Source organism: Leptidea sinapis, chromosome 22 (assembly GCF_905404315.1).
Source record: "Leptidea sinapis chromosome 22, ilLepSina1.1, whole genome shotgun sequence".
NCBI classification, from domain to species: Eukaryota; Metazoa; Arthropoda; class Insecta; order Lepidoptera; family Pieridae; genus Leptidea; species Leptidea sinapis.
Genome location: NC_066286.1, coordinates 5626719 through 5643480, shown reverse-complemented (window position 1 = coordinate 5643480; position 16762 = coordinate 5626719). Strand labels below are relative to the sequence as shown.

Here is a 16762-nt window from a genome sequence, read left to right as displayed (position 1 = left end):
TCAAATCCCGGTAGGTGCAATCCTTTATATGATGAATATGGATGTTTGTTTCCGAGTCGTGGATGTTTATATGTATGTTTAAGTAAGTATATTGTATTAAATATATCGTTGTCTTGTACCCATAGTACAGGCTATGCCTAGTTTGGGACAAGATAATTTGTGTAAGAGTGTGTCAATATTATTATATTATATTATTATATAGGTCAGTGATAAAAATACACTTGATTTTAATGTCCCTGTAGGCATAGTTTATTAAATTTATGCATTACTTTGCTTACCGATGACAAGTAAACGCTTAAGTAATCAATTAAGACATACATAAAATAGAAATAACAATACAATAATCCACAAACAAATATTTATTAACATTAATGTATTTACAGTTTTATAATGGTAAATTATAAAGTTAAACACAATGTAATAACATAATGCCTATCTATAAATAAATGTATTGCGCACAGCCATCAGTCTAACGGCTTACTGTTCAATGAACCGCTTACAATTAATACGCTCTGTCAGTAATATATTCTGTACGTAATACGGATTAATTATATAGAGAAGGACCGGAGAACTGCATCCTGGTGGAAATCGTGCCAACTGCAAGTACCAACTACTGCGAATGTCTTAGACTGAGATCTATGTACCCAGACTTTTTTTTAATGAAAATAAGGGACGAAGAATTCTGAGCGGCACTACAACTGCGCTCGTCACCTTGAGACATAAGATGTTAAGTCTCATTTGCCCAGTAATTTTACTAGCTACGGCGCCCTTCAGACCGAAACACAGTAATGCTTACACATTACTGCTTCACGGCAGAAATAGTCGCCGTTGTGGTACCCGTAATCTAGCTGGCATCCTGTGCAAAGGAGCCTATAAGAAAAATCTTGCTTATTGAAAAAGAAAGAAAAGGAAGAAACAGTGTTATTTGAAACGTGAATACAAAAGACTTAAATATGAAAGCGACAAATAATACCTAAATAAAAACACTGGAACATTATTTCTTTATGTTAAAAAATGGTCCCAACTCAACATGTTTGCTAGTTTGAAAAACAGCGCTTGTCTTCCATTTGGCCATTTGGTGAGGTCGCGATAAAGAATTAAAAAATTTTAGCTACAAAATTTCAGTGGATATCGGCCTGTACCAATGAGTTATAATTTTAAGATTGCAGTCTGATGTATCTAGCGAGACCTGCTTGTTGCACTCGAAACTTATCTAGAAACAGATCTACAGTCCGATGTTGATTTGATTTGATTTATTATTCCGTCCACAGCGCATAGCAGTCACGTTTCGATATAGTAAGTACGTGTCGGAAAGCACAAATATGTATTATCAATAAAGTACTGTTCTCAGAGCTATATTAGTAAACTTAATATTATTTAACATTCTTAGACAATTTATACGTCAAGATAGAGTCTCGTGCTGTTAGGCAACGCATGAAAACAGGCTAAGATAAGTACTTTAGTGTGCATGACAAGCTACGTCTTACACTGGCGATAATATGTTAGTCACTTTGTCGTAACGTCCTGGAAACACCACACAAGGAAGCTCATTCCACAGCTTGGTTGTACGTGAAAGAAAATTTCTTGTAAACCGCACGGTGGAGGAACGACACACATCCAGATGGTGGGATCCTAATTTGTGGCGTGTCGTGAAGATGGAATTCGGCGGCAGGAATAACACTAATACTTAAACTTTATCCCCCTTATTCATAATAGTCTGCTAACTTTAAGCATTGCTAATTCTCATTCTGTCTTCTTCTATTGACCTAAGTGAGAATGAGAAATAACACTCCTTAGCGGCTGTTTTAAGTTAGCGGACCATTATGAATGAGGGGTTATATGTAGTTCATACTTTATAATTAGGATTGATTCATTCAAGTATTTGAAAAGTCACATAGGCACTATTGCTATGCCTCTGCAGGCCGGTGCTCACCTACCATAGGACATGCTGCTCTCTTTCCATCTCCATCATTGAGAAAATTTACTTCGATAACATGGCTCGACGCCATCAGTAAATGTTTCAACTAAACCAAGTGTTCACGTCGAACAAATTAAACACTTTCAAGTTGGTATCCTCTTTGGGAGGCGAGTACATGAAGAGTCCCCGCGTGTCGTCGCGGCACCCGAAGCCCAGGTTTGTCGGCTCACCGTCACACCGGCCGCTTTGTAACTCGGCCCAGTCGCGACAGCGCCGGCCTAGCAGCCCATTTCCGCTCGCGGTCTTCGCTGAGTCGGCGTATAGTCTCCAGGCTGCCGCGTGCTCGCACTCGAGCGGCACAGGACGTGCGCGGCACTCTGGCAGCCGGCCCTCCAGCCCATTAACGTACACGTCGGCATGACCCACCGCACTTTCCAGACCCACCACGCCGGCGCTGCTGTGCACCACGTGGACAAAGCGCGCGTCGTCCCTCGTCAATCTTCGCCGCGCCGCGCCTGCAAAGCAAGGCCGTGCAGGGTCGAGTGCTGTGATCCGACCAATGGTAGCGTTGAGCCGACGCCGCACCAGATCACCAGCTATGCCAGCCACGTGAGCGCCCAGGCTGAATCCCACTAGATGCGTGCGGGCTGGGTCATGTCCACGCGCCGCTGCTCCACTGATAAGTCGGAACAGGCGGCGCGCTACTGCGTTCACTAGTGCAGCCGAGGACACGTAGCCGCGGGAGAAAGGCACGCGGGTATCCAATACCAACACGTAGGGAGCAGCGGTGAGCAGCGCTCGTACCACGGCTCGCGCGGCTTCATCCTGCGGGGAGTTCCACCAGCCCGAGATGAACACGGTGAGCGGAACGTCGGGGGAGGAGACGCGCGGCAGGTGTGCGGGCGCCGCATTCAGCGCGTATTGTTTTTTGCCAGTTCTGGTGAACATTATCACATTTAGATCTGACAACTTCTGTACAGATGATATGATGTCCAACGGTAGCTTTTCACCTGAAACAACCAAATTACCAGATGTTTTAATGATGTTTTAACCTCGTATGTTCATATTCACATAAGTGATAGATATTTGCCAGAAACTGTCATAACCATAATGTTAACACCAGGAACAGACATAAACTGATGATGCCTACTCGGCAAGTCGAGTTAGTAAGTCTTTTGTGGGGCGATGTACGTGCATTTACAACAAGATCCCAGAAAATGTTCAAAACAAAAGTATTACGTTATTCAAAAGAATTGTTAAAAAACGTTTGTGTGGTAAAGGTTACTATAACATAAATGACTTTCTTTATAATACCACAGATTTGGAATGGAGTGACCGCCTTCAGGCTATTAAATAAGAAGTTTAATTGTACAATATTACTTTGTAAACATATTTATTCGATGAAAAAAAAGCCCACTGAGTTTGTTGCGCCCATTCTTCTCAGGTCTGAGGCATTCATTTTGGAATGGGTGGTAGTTTTTTGACTTTCAATAAGTGATGTCACATCCTATTTTGAATGAAAATATTTGAATTTGAATTTGCGAATGGAGCGACCGCTCCCATTTAGATCAATTTTATTGTAAATTTTTACTAAATAAGAGATGGCTGCTGAGTTTCTTGCTCCCGTTTGTCTCAGGTCTGAGTATATTTCCGAATGAGTATTTAGACTTTTTAATATTATTTGTAAGTTCGCTATAGACTTGTTAATTAAGGAAACGATTAGGTCTGGTATATGTTAAAGTATAAAGTAATAAAGATAAATGTTCACCTCCTGGCTAATACACACTTTTAAAGATTCAACACTTTTTATAGCAATTTTCTCAAGCATGGTCAGTTTATTTTAGAAGACAATAAGCTGTACGGTCTTTAAATTAAAATATTTTTGTTTTTTCCCCATATTCATATTATTATGGTAATTAGAAATATCATTATATGTGATAATTGCCTTGGTCAGCGATGCGGACCGATTTTTTTTTATTCGTTTGTTTAGTTGATAAAAAGAGTAAATATTGGATACTCGCCCCACTCGGTGTTACGTCCGGAGAGACCGTTCTGTCAGCGAGAGCCGTCACCAATTTGTTACCTCTATGAGAGTGCTTTCGCACTACGTCCGGTCAGAGTCCGATCCGTACCCGTGAAAACAGGGACCGAAGTAGTCGTAGAACTATCTACGGTTGACGGAAAGAAATCAGATGACGGAAGCCGTAACTAGTGCGTAAACTACCATAAAAATAGTTCTACGACTGCTCTAGACCGTGTTTTCACGAGTACGGATCGGACTCTGATCGGAGGTAGTGAGAAAGCGCTCTATTACTTTTTTCTCTGTGTTGTTAACAGCTGATCTAAATGACGTATCATTTATCAAATAAAATTGTGGTAAAGAATCAAATCACCGTCAAATCAATGGAAGTTATAATCAAAAGATGTTGAGATATTAGTATCGTATAGTAGTAGTAAGTTTTAGAACTTGAGATCGTTATGCATTTTAATCAACCATTATCATCAGATCAGATACCTGTGGTAGAGTGCAATCTTGTGCTTTCGCGACCTGCAATGCAACCGTTAACCGTATACTCACACACACTCACTTTGAAAATAAATTGCACTACTACTGGACTGTATTTCACTTAATCAGTTATTTTTTGTTTTGGAGAGGAGGAAAATACATTTACGTATTTGAAGAAAACTTCTTGGGGCTATAAAATTATATGGATAATGTAACAACAAATATGACTGCAGTGATTTAGTACACAATCTAAATCTAATCAGGTCCCAACAGTGATATGTCAGCGCAGTGTACGAAAGCGTCCCCGTTGTGTAGTTAGCCCAATTCGGACCAACTCCGGCAAACGCGCGCCTCTGCAACGCCTATTTAGCACATACAATGAAATCTTTTCAGATATTGACATATTAGGTATATCGGACCTACAATTCAAATCAGCAATTAATAGCACATTGAAACAGCATCAACTTAATTAATGTTATTTCATTAAATTTAAACTTAAATCTCATTGTTATGAAATTAAATATTCTCATTGGAGACTTATATGTAACATCATAATAATATTGTAAGCAACATCTGTTTGTAATAACTACTTTTCTTTCTTGTTATCTAACACTTACGAGGGGAGGTCAAAAAGTTCGCGGAATGACTGGGAAAAAAGATGAAATGATACATTATGTTATTTTTCCTTTTCAATATATTCCCCCTTAACACGAATACATTTTTGGGATCTGGCATATAACTTATTAATACCGTCGAAAAAATAGGTTTTGTCTTGGGCGTCAAAATACGCCGAAATCGCCGACTTGACTTCATCATCGTCTCTAAATTTTTTTCCACGCAGCTCTTTCTTCATCTTTGGGAATAAATAAAAATCGCTAGGGGCCAGGTCTGGACTGTAGGGTGGATGGCGTAGTTGTTCAAAACCGCATCGATGAATGGCAGCCGTCGCAACATGACTCGTGTGAACGGGCGCGTTGTCGTGCAAAAGGAGTACACCTTTTGTCAGTTTTCCTCTTCTTTTTTCTTTAATAGCTTCTTTTAATCGGTCCAATAGGGAAGCGTAGTACTCTCCCGTTATAGAAACACCACGTTCTTTATAATCGATCAAAAGAATACCTTCAGTATCCCAAAAAATAGTCGCCATGATCTTTCCGGCCGATTGCGACACTTTAAATTTTTTTGGGGGTGGTGTGCCTTTTTTGTGCCACTGCATCGACTCCTGCTTTGACTCAGGCTCATAGTGGTGAACCCAAGTTTCATCACCGGTTACAATTCGGGCCATAATTTCTTCCCTAACTTCTCCACAGCGGTCCAAATACTCGCGGGAACAGTTGACGCGCTCACGTTTTTGCAGCGGCGTGAGCATTCTCGGGACCCACCTTGAACACACTTTACTCATGCCAAGATGTTGATGAAGAATATTTAAAATTGTGGTTTCTGATACTCCAACTGATGCTGCAAGTTGTTTCTTCTTCAACCTTCCGTCTTCCAATACAAGTTTTTCAACTTTTTCAATGATTTCCGGCGTAGTGGCCTCAATGGGCCGTCCAGGTCGAGGATCATCTTCAATTGACTCCCTTCCTTGCTTGAAAAGGCCGTGCCATTTGTAAATCATGGTTTTACCAGGAGCAGAGTCTCCGTAAACAGCTAACATCTCTTGCAAAATAGTTTGAGGCGTTTTTCCTTGTTTGGTGAGGAACTTTACGACGGCGCGATGTTCAATTTTCTCCATAGTGGCTAGTTTGTTCCCGATTTACTTGTTCACTCGTTTGTAACTCGAAAGCTAATGACCCAATTAGGCTAGAAATTGGCATATATAGTAATTATGAGTTACTCAAGTAGCGGCTACCTGGAGGAGCGACCTCACCCCCGCCAACCCCGCCATTCCGCGAACTTTTTGACCGCCCCTCGTATATAGTAGTTCCCGTGGACATTGTCGTTATGCACTTAGTACTACTTATGTTATTTCTTCCTCTAATGTAATCATCTAGTGTGTAATTGTTTTGTGTCCCAAATAAAATAAAATAAAATAAAGACCCCCAAACAAGCCCTATATGTTGGACTCGTTTTTGTCGGCGTAAGCGGACACCCCCTACTGACTAAAAACCTCCTCTATGCTGTCAGCCCTGAAGGTTTTTACAGTGACATAGAACGCGGGCCGTGGAGGCCGCAAAGACTACGCAACAACAGTCGCGGGGCGTCTCCTATGGAGACTCGAACCTCGGACCGGCTGTGTGCTTGTGGAAAGGAGAAAAGAGGTTGATGAAGGTGAAAGATGAAAGAATGAGCAGAACACATTTGCCGGCGAGTGCGATAATGTATTGTGTATTGTATGTACATTCATATAATCAGCGTTCAAACAGTTTGGTATACAATCACCTGCTACCGTTAGATTAGCGGTAATAGTGATAAACAACAAATATCCCTTCTTTTACATTTTTTAGGACGGCAACTCGAGAAATCGTAATTTACGTAAAATATGATTCAAAACTTGAATGTTCATTACATTTTTCATTTAGTTTTCTGAATATGCCGTATGTTTCAAACAAATAGAAGCAACCAATGGGAGGCTCCTTTGGACGGGATGCCGGCTAGATTATGGGTATCACAACGGCGCCTATTTCTGCCGTGAAGCAGTAATGTAGTAATGTAAGCATTACCGTGTTTCAGTCTGAAGGGCGCCGTAGCTAGTGAAATTACTGGGCAAATGAGACTTAACATCTTATGTCTCAAGGTGACGAGGGCAGTTGTCACTACAACTTTACACTACACTTCATGGCACTCCATTCAGAATTTTTGGGGTTTTTCAAGAAACCTGAGCGGCACTGCATTGTAATGGGCAGGGCGTATCAATTACCATCAGCTGAACGTCCTGCTCGTCAAGTCCTTTATTTTCATAAAAAAAACAATGCAAAGAAAAAACTTCTACAATTATTATAGTTTAAATCTACAATTCTTTGCGCATTAATTCGTAAAGTGCTTTATATAATGCACGTTATTCTAACTATTCAATGCAATTTATATTTCATTGAAACAATAAGAGACAACAAGGCTAGATTATTGTTGTTTCCTTAGTAAGACTTATTAACTAAACATTGCTAAAAGTTAATGAATTCAGTGCACGGACATTACATACTGATAAACGTATTACCGAACTATCATAATTATTTAGCACTATCTCTTCTGCAGTACAAACCTATATAATTTCTAAAGGGCCACTAACGCCCTTGTGGTTCCTCTGGTTTTGGATGAGAACGTATGCGGCGGTGATCACTTAACATCACCTCTGACCAGGAACGCTAGTTTATCCTCTCTTTAAAAAAAAGATCTTATTGTGGCCACGGTAACATTATGAACGGACTGGAGGAGCTTACTTCCACATTTGACAGTATTCCCGTGTCGACAGTATATACGTACGAGTTATATGTAGTTGTTAGAGCATAAGTATGTTGACAGTATTAACTTAAGTGTTCGTAACTATTTGAAACTAATATTTTGCTAACCGTGAGGGCCTTTAATTGACTTTATGTTACTATAAGATTTTATTTAAAACTATTGTTCGCTGATTGTATAAATACTGCATCCACGTTGGTGGGCAATGTTGCCGTGTATCCCCTGCTGCTGCAGGACAGTATCGATGGCGGTAGACCTTTCACATCCGATTGGCACATCCCATTAAAATTATGTTCCGAAACTAACAATAGCATCGCCAGTCGGCGTCGTAATAACATATAAGGTACTCACAGGTGTCGGAGGCTGCTCTCAGGAGGTCTCCAAGGGAGTTGGACATTATGGGCGGCAGCACCGCGGCTACCGAATGCAGCAATACCAGCAGCAAGCCAGCAGCACGCATGGCTACTCAGGTCGGAAGGCAAAGCTAACAGCAGCCCAGAAGCCGGCGCACTGGCCGCTATCCCGCTAGCGACTGTTGCCGGCTACTGCTCCGATGGGGAGCTGTTAGCCGCTCAGAGCACGTAGCGGTATCACCTTCCGAGTTCCGGCTGCCATTCACCTTGATCTTCACACGCCGCGAGCTCTGTATCGTGTGAACTCTGCACGGTCGTGAAACTGTTGTATAAATCACACGCGTTCGATCTTCACGATACACAAGCACTACAATGGCACTTATTTTCTCAAAATTGATAGTTTTATTATTCTTTTTGATGTCATTTATAATATACTAGATACTATTACCGCTTCGGAAACAAATGGCGCTCTGAATGAGAAGAACCGGCGCAACAAACTCTCCCAGCGTTCTTTTTTTACGTTCTTTTTAATAAAATATTCAATACTCGTATTGTACTCTCATTGCTATTGCTATAAAATAATCATAATTTAGTCCCAGGCTGTTCGATCACTTAGATATGCAGCTGTGGAGTTGTAGGATTAACGACAGAGCCATTTTTTAATAAAACATTTAAATTTATTTATAGATGATGCCTGAACAGTAGCTGGGACTTTATAAAAAAGTGTATAACCCTTAAGGCTATTATGTACCTTATGAAGCCTACTAGAATAAGTTATAAGCAATCCCTTATTTCTAGTGTTATAATAATGAAAATCACTATTTAGAGCCAAAAGGTGACGATTTTTGTCAACGTATATTAAATTTTCATAAATGTACTGACAATGAGCAGTCATAATATTTTTTTCTTTAAATTTTTCTTTGAGAGACTGTCTATAACCAAGCTGATATATTATAACAGTAGTTGTTTACATTGCTCAGTAACGGAATCGCAGGAGCGTTGCTGTGTCTTTATAAATGTGTAGGCAATATTTATTTATTTATTATTTTATTTTATTTATTGATTTTAATCTCGGAGCAACTTTTCATTGTGTTCTTTAATAAGTGTGTCATCATGTCTAAATCTTATTATTTTTTTATGTAAATAAGGGAAGAGACGAGCAGGATGTTAATTGATACGCCCTGCCCATTACAAAAATTCAAACATTCTGAGCGGCACTACAAATGCGCTCGTCACCTTCAGACGTAAGATTTTACGTCTCATAGCATTCGCTTCGGCGCCCTACAGACCGAAAGACAGCAATTTTTACACAGCTGCACGGCAGAAATAGGCGTAGTTGTGGTACCCATAATCTAGCCGGCATCCTGTGTAAAAGAGCCTCCCACTGATATTCGCTGAATAAAGAGCGCTTATTGTTAGCAATTACAATTTGTCTTTAATGATACCGAGATGTAGTTGTGCCGCCGAATTCCACCTTCGCACGACACGCCACAAGTTAGGATATCATCCTCACCATCTGGATGTGTGGCGGTCCTCCACAGTGCGGTTTCAAGGACCTGTTTTCCACGTACTACAAAGCTGTGGAATGAACTTCCTTGTGCGGTGTTTCCGGGACGATACGACATGGGTACCTTCAAAAAAAGCGCGTACACCTTCCTTAAAGGCAGGCAACGCTCCTGAGATTCCTTTGGTGTTGCAAGAGATTGTGGGCGGCGGTGATCACTTAACAACAGGTGACCCGTACGCTCGTTTGTCCTCCTATTCCATAAAAAAAAAGTCCTGTCCGTATTTCGCACGGAAATCGGACAGGAGGCAATTGCCCGTCCTGCTAACATTAATATACACAAGGTAGTGATGATGGAGGCCAAACAAAACAACTAATGATTATGAACCTATTAAAATAAAACTAACAAATAAAAATAAGGCCAAAACTGATTTCAATGTTAAACAAAAGACTAGAGAGACGAGTTAGTTCTGATTTAACAAACTAAAGTACCTGAGGTAACATTAATTTATACTAAGCTATTTAGAATATGATTTAAGTAATTACATAATATGGTTGCATGTGTTTGTTATGTGTTTGTGTGTGTAATACACACACACAATGTTCAATGTTTAGCGGCTTGGTCATATGCTTGCTGGAATCTCTTGCTGCGAGATTCATGTGGCTTCCGATCTTTTACATATCTTAAGTAGTTACAGGTAACACTACGATGTTTCAGCATCATCATCATCATCAGCCGGTAGTCGTCCAGCAGGACAAAGGCCTGCCTTAAAAAATTCCTCGACGATCGGTCCTGCGCTGCCCTCATCCAACGTATTCCAGGGGATCTTGACCAGATCGTCGGTCCTTTCGGATCTTGTGGAGGGCCTACCAACACTGCGTCTTCCAGTACGTGGTCACCATTCGAGGACTTTACTGGCCCAACGGCCATCTGTCAGTCGAACTATGTGCCCTGCCCACTGCCACTTCAGTTTCGCAATCATTTGGGCTATGTCGGTGACTTTGTCCTACGGATCTCCTCATTTCTACGATGTATAAAATAATAAAAATGCCACCATCATATAATAAAATACCTACTAAATAATTGTCCGGTTCCATGGTAAAAGTTAAGGTCATGACCTTAACTTTTAATTGACCCTACCAAAGCAATGTTGTTATCTTGTCGGAGGATCTGCGGTAAAGTCTAAAGACTGATGTCGACACCAACTCTGTACCCGTGTGGTTCTTTCTCTATCGATGTTCACTGGAGGATGCAGAATATAGGTGCTTTTGTTCCATATTTATTTATTTATTTACAATTAGGTACAATTACATATAACAAGATAAAACTATCATCTAATAACAAGTACAGCATATTTTTTGTGATCCTGGGATCCAATTAAAATTGTACACATCATTCACCAAATACAGTAAAAAAATACTAAGTGGACACAACAGAAATTACATTATAATGAAATTTAAGTTAAACATTAAATTATTTTACGTAAACAAGCTAGTTTTACAAAGAGTATTATCAAATAAGTGTATATTTGTAAGGAACATATCAAAATCAGCACACACTTCATTAAATTCTCTACAAATTCTCATAATCGGGTTGTTAAGCGGTACATTATTATTGAGATCGAAAATAGGCATGGAATACGCACAGATCGTGTTGGCACTTTAAAGTTTATCAAACTTAATAGATGACTATCCATAAAACCATTCGCAATGTCATTTAAGACGCACATATCAGATACCCATCTTCGCTTATCAAGACTAAGCAAGTTACTCGTAAATTGACGTAAGCGATTAGAGTATTCGAGAATTTTACGTCTAACTAATCACTCGTACAATCATGGTATTGTCTCGTATACTACGTTTTGTTCATTTACCTTGATTAATCTTTATACAGCATAAATGCAGTATTCATCAATAGATAGACTGAGTCAAGAGTTAGCCGAAAATCCAATGATTTCATCTAACATATTTCTTTGCGCTTAAATCTCAAACGCACCTTACAAAGATAAATCAATGTACAGAATTGTATTTCTTTAAATGGTCGTAAAAAAGGCCACGATGGTATATGTTTATCCCCAAAAGATAACCCACAGTAACCATTTTTACCTTTTATATTACCCCACGCTTTTTTCACAATTTGCATCCGTGCAAAGCCGGGGCGGATCGCTAGTTGCTTAATAAATATGTATATACTATACTAATTATTGAATATTTCTTTTTATTTAAAAACAAGGGACGAGACAAGCAGGACGTTGAGCTGATGGTAATTGATAGCCCATTACAAAGCAGTGCCGCTCAGGATTTTTGAAAAACCCAAAAATTCTGAGCGGCACTACAATTGTGCTCGTCACCTTGAAACATAAGACGTTAAGTCTCATTTGCCCAGTAATTTCACGAGCTACGGCGCCTTCAGACCGAAACACAATAATGCTTACACATTATTGCTTCACGGCAGAAATAGGCGTAGTTGTGGTACCCATAATCTAGCTTCCTGTACAAAGAAGCCTCGCACTGGTAGTATGCTACGAATTATGTAATAAATAGTTGTAACGCGCATTGATAACATAATCATATGCGCTAGAATCTGCACCAATGTGTGCTCACCTCGTGGAGTGCGAGGCCGCCGAGACTTATTGGAATAATTTACACAATACTGTGTGTTCTATCACGTAACAAGGCCACCACCACACTGGCGGTGTCAGCAATGCAGCTTCACTCCACTAACGCTGCTATTCACGTTATTTTAAAACCGTTGATTCTGATCCTATTCACGTTTTGCTGATAACCTAAGATCCACCGCTTGATTCCGCAGGTATGTGTTTTTTTAACCGACTTGAAAAAGGATGAGGTTCTCAATTCAATCGGTATTTTTATGTATGTTAGCATTTATTGAGATTAGGCTGAGATTTATGATCCGATTTTACGTGATTCTTCTTTAGTTTGATGCGGAATGTTTGCCATTTGGTCCCATAAAAGTTAAAATAGTTTGGCCCAGTTGTTTTCATTATATGAATATTTTTGTTTACGTAGATGATGTTATGGGGCAGTGCGGCCGATATTAATACCATCTTTGTGCTGCAGAAGAGGGCTATTCGCGCGTTTTATAATCTAGGTCCTAAAGAAGAATAAGAGAAAAATTTAAAGAAATAGACATTTTGACTGTTGCTTCTCAATACATTTTTGATAATGTTCTGTATGTTCATAAGCACATTGAGGAATTTTCTAGAAACTGTGACATTCATAATGTTAACACGAGGAACATACATAAACTTGTTATGCCTACTACTCGGTTGGGTCGAGTTAGTAAGTCTTTTGTTGGGCGATATATATGCTTCTACAATATGATCCCAGAAAATGTACAAAACAAATGTGTTACGAAATTTAAATGTTTATTGTACGATATTACATTGTAATCCATATTTTATATTAAAAAAAAATCCCGCTGAGTTTCTTGCGCCCATTCTTCTCAGGTCTGAGGCAGTCTCTTTTGAATGGGTGGTAGTTTTTGACGTTCATAAGTGATTTTAAATCCTTTTGAATAAAAATATTTGAATTTGAATTTGATGTTGTTATAGTTTGTGTAATGGTTTTTTATGAGTTTTCATTTAGTTTGATAATACATTATTATAATTAACCTGTTTGCAGGAAGACAAAGACGCACACATCGGTGTGGGTCTTTGTCTTCCTGTCATTCATAGCTAACAAACATTCTTTACGATATTTTAGTATCTCACCAAGTCAAATGTATATACAATACCCGCAACGCGTGACTTTGGGCGGGATAGAACAACTTCGTCTAGAACCAAACAACCCAAGCGGACAAGCACCGACCTAAACCCTATCAATAGGTAGCACATAAAAATAATAGTGTTTTATTAAAATTAAAGGTATAAGATGTGCATAAGAGATGTATTAGATAAAATCTCTATTAAGTTATTTTATACTTTTCAGTTTTTGAATTTGGTTTTTTTAAACGTAGTTTTTTTTTGAACTAACTAAGTTGATTGAACATGAGAAAATTAATAATTATACTAAAATTAATTACAGGTAGCTGTGGCAATTTTTTATAGGTAACCTATCGGTAATACTTTGCATACTCCATAAACGTTCGTTAAAAATTAATTTTTATTAAAAAAAACACTTACCTGTAGTGGGATCTTGTACTATCTTGATTCGTATTCACCTATAATTTCCTTAGAACGTTAACTGAACCTCACACGAAGTTACCAATATTGTTATATAAAATTCAAAAATATATCTACTACTACGGCCGTACTGTTGGTATGAGCGAGCATGCAACCAAGGCGTCGCGTTTGGTTTATTACGAAAAAAATTGATATAAAATCATTCGAAAGCGTATTGATAAAACCAACGAAGACAATTTATAAATACTATTAAACTATCGAATAAAATAAGTTTTGTGTAGATAGCTATCATAGGTTTAATATAAAACAATTAAAATAAAAAAGCCTATTTATAAAAAAAAATATATATCGAGATTTTTTTCGTAATCGTGTTTTCGAAACTGCCATAATTTAGATAAAGAAATGAAGATAAACATGTCAAATATTGGAACCGTAGTATTTCTAGAAGTATTTTAAGTAGATTATCAAAAATGTTAGTTTATAGAACTATAGCGCCTTAAAAGGGTTATCTTTGCTCTATTATATGATGTTTTCAACTCAACCAAATGTAAAAAAAATCCAGAATATCTCCCAAGAATTAACGTTCGATCTTGTTACGAGGAACTGAACGTCAAATTGAAAGAATGAAAGAAAAACATTTATTTCACCAAATGCTCACAAGATACACTTAACAAACACTAAGACAAACCGAAAAGAAGGTATTTAAATAATTATTGATTTAATATAATTGGAGAGTTCCTGTGTAGTGCAGGAAATAGGTCACCGACTCAGGATTATCTGCGACACGGCTGTGACAATGAAACAGCACTAATTTTCAGCAGTGCCCCTTTTAACTCTAGAGATGCACGCTACATATTATAATAAATATATATATAATCTAATATATAAAATTCTCATGTCGCGGTGTTTGTAGTTAAACTCTTTCGAAACGGCTTCACCGATTCTCATGAAATTTTGAGTGCATATTGGGTAGGTCTGAGAATCGGACATCTATTTTTCATCCCCCTAAATGTTAAGGGTCCACGCCATTTATTTTTGACATTTTTTTTAATTTGTTTGATTATCAGTCAGCATTAAAAAATAAAAACAACTTCAAATTTTCACCTATCTACGATCAACAGTTACTTTTGTATCGCGATTGCTGGGCCAGCTAGTAGTATATATTATACTAGCTGACCCGGCAAACGTTGTTTTGCCATATAAATTATTTTTAGAGTTAGACCGTACCTTGGACATTGCAACATTATTATTCTAAAATAAATGATTTTCTTTAAATAAACGTAGCCTAAGATACTCCTTATTACAGCGGCTACCTGCCAATAAAAGTCCCGTCAAAATCAGTTCAGCCATTTCAGAGATTAGCCGGAACAAACAGACAGACAGACAAAATTGTACATTATTCATATACATATAGTAAAAACGGTTATTTCAATATTACAAACAGACACTCCAATTTTATTTATACATATGTATGTATAGATGTACACATAAATCTCAAATAGTGGTCGGTATTGAATATGTGTTATTAGAATACGAAATTTAGCATTTTGTTACGAGAATAGGGCTACAGGCCAGATAAAAATGCTTACTCGCTCGTACATATATATATATATATAAACCATATACCTGGTCATTTAGTGGTCCCACTGGAAGATCAGCGCTGGTTGCGACAGTAATCAGCATTATGCTGAAGTGTGACCAATTTGTGACAAACACTCCAATTTGTAATTTGTTTTGTATATATAATTTTTCTATTATATTATATGAATATTGTGTTTGTTACAAATTTCTTTCTTTCTTTCATTCTTTCTCTCTCTTTCTTTCTTTCTTTCTTTCTTTCTTTCTTTCTTTCTTTCTTTCTATATGCACTATCGAGTGTTAGCCGGCGCCTCGGTCTCTCGACGACTAAAACAGACAACTATGCCGAATACCAAGCGGATCGACCCAATTATTTTTCTTTGTTTAATTCTTCACTTCCAAATTACTCCACTATTTCCTCCCACTGTTTATTCTAGTGTCTCCGGATAAATCCAAACAGGAATGAAATTGTTCACATAATAGCGGACCAAATAAAAATGAAATTGTTCACATAATAGCAGACCAAAAAAAAACAGGAATGCAGTCAGTACCGCAATTGTTTGACAATTGCGGTACTGACTGCATTCCTGTACGACGAAACACGACTAAAACCAAGTAGTAAACATTACAGGTTTATTTTTGTTTCAAGTGTTAACAATGTGATTATCACAGTTTCTAGCTTCGCTAATGTGCTGATGAACACACATAAAATTGTTAAGAATAAATATATTGAGATGGAACCGTGAAAGCGTTTATTTATTTAAAATATTCTCTGATGGGCGTATTCCAAGTGCGAATATATCTGATAAAATTAAAGTTAGATAGTGAATTAGTATATTTGACAAGACTTTTGAGGGCATAATATCCTAAAAATTCAGTTTTGCGTCATTCAGGGTTCGACAAAATCCATTCCGGAAAAGAAAAGTAGTGTCCGCGTTTTTGGCTAATACATTCTTTATCTGGAGATCATTTTATTATGGAGCTCGGCATCAGAAAAGGTGGCATACGACCCCATCAGATTAGGTACTCCGAGTTTAATTTTTATATCTGGTTTTTTGATATGAGTTTTATTTGTCGTATAATATCGTATAATTTCCTTAATTGGATCCTCAGTGCCTTTCGTTTCGTGATGATATTTCTCTTGCAGGTACGACGAAAATCCAAATAAAGTTCAAATTCAAATTCAAATATTTTTATTCAAAATAGGATGTGAAATCACTTATTGAAAGTCAAAAAACTACCACCCATGCCAAAATGAATGCCTCAGGCCTGAGAAGAATGGCCGCAACAAACTCAGCGGGCTTTTTTCTTCATCAAAAATATGTTTTACAATTAAAGTAACATTTACAAAGTAACATTGTACAA

General features: G+C 38.2%; 1 protein-coding gene across 1 annotated transcript; it reads right to left on the bottom strand.

The window, feature by feature from the left end:
* Positions 1 to 344: 344 nt before the first annotated feature.
* Positions 345 to 8452, bottom strand: LOC126970954 (endothelial lipase-like). Its single transcript, XM_050817099.1, has 2 exons — positions 8169 to 8452; positions 345 to 2928 (listed from the first exon to the last, which is right to left on the bottom strand). Exons 1-2 carry the CDS (start codon positions 8275 to 8277, stop codon positions 2021 to 2023), a joined length of 1017 nt encoding a protein of 338 aa, XP_050673056.1. The 5' UTR covers positions 8278 to 8452; the 3' UTR covers positions 345 to 2020.
* Positions 8453 to 16762: the final 8310 nt, after the last annotated feature.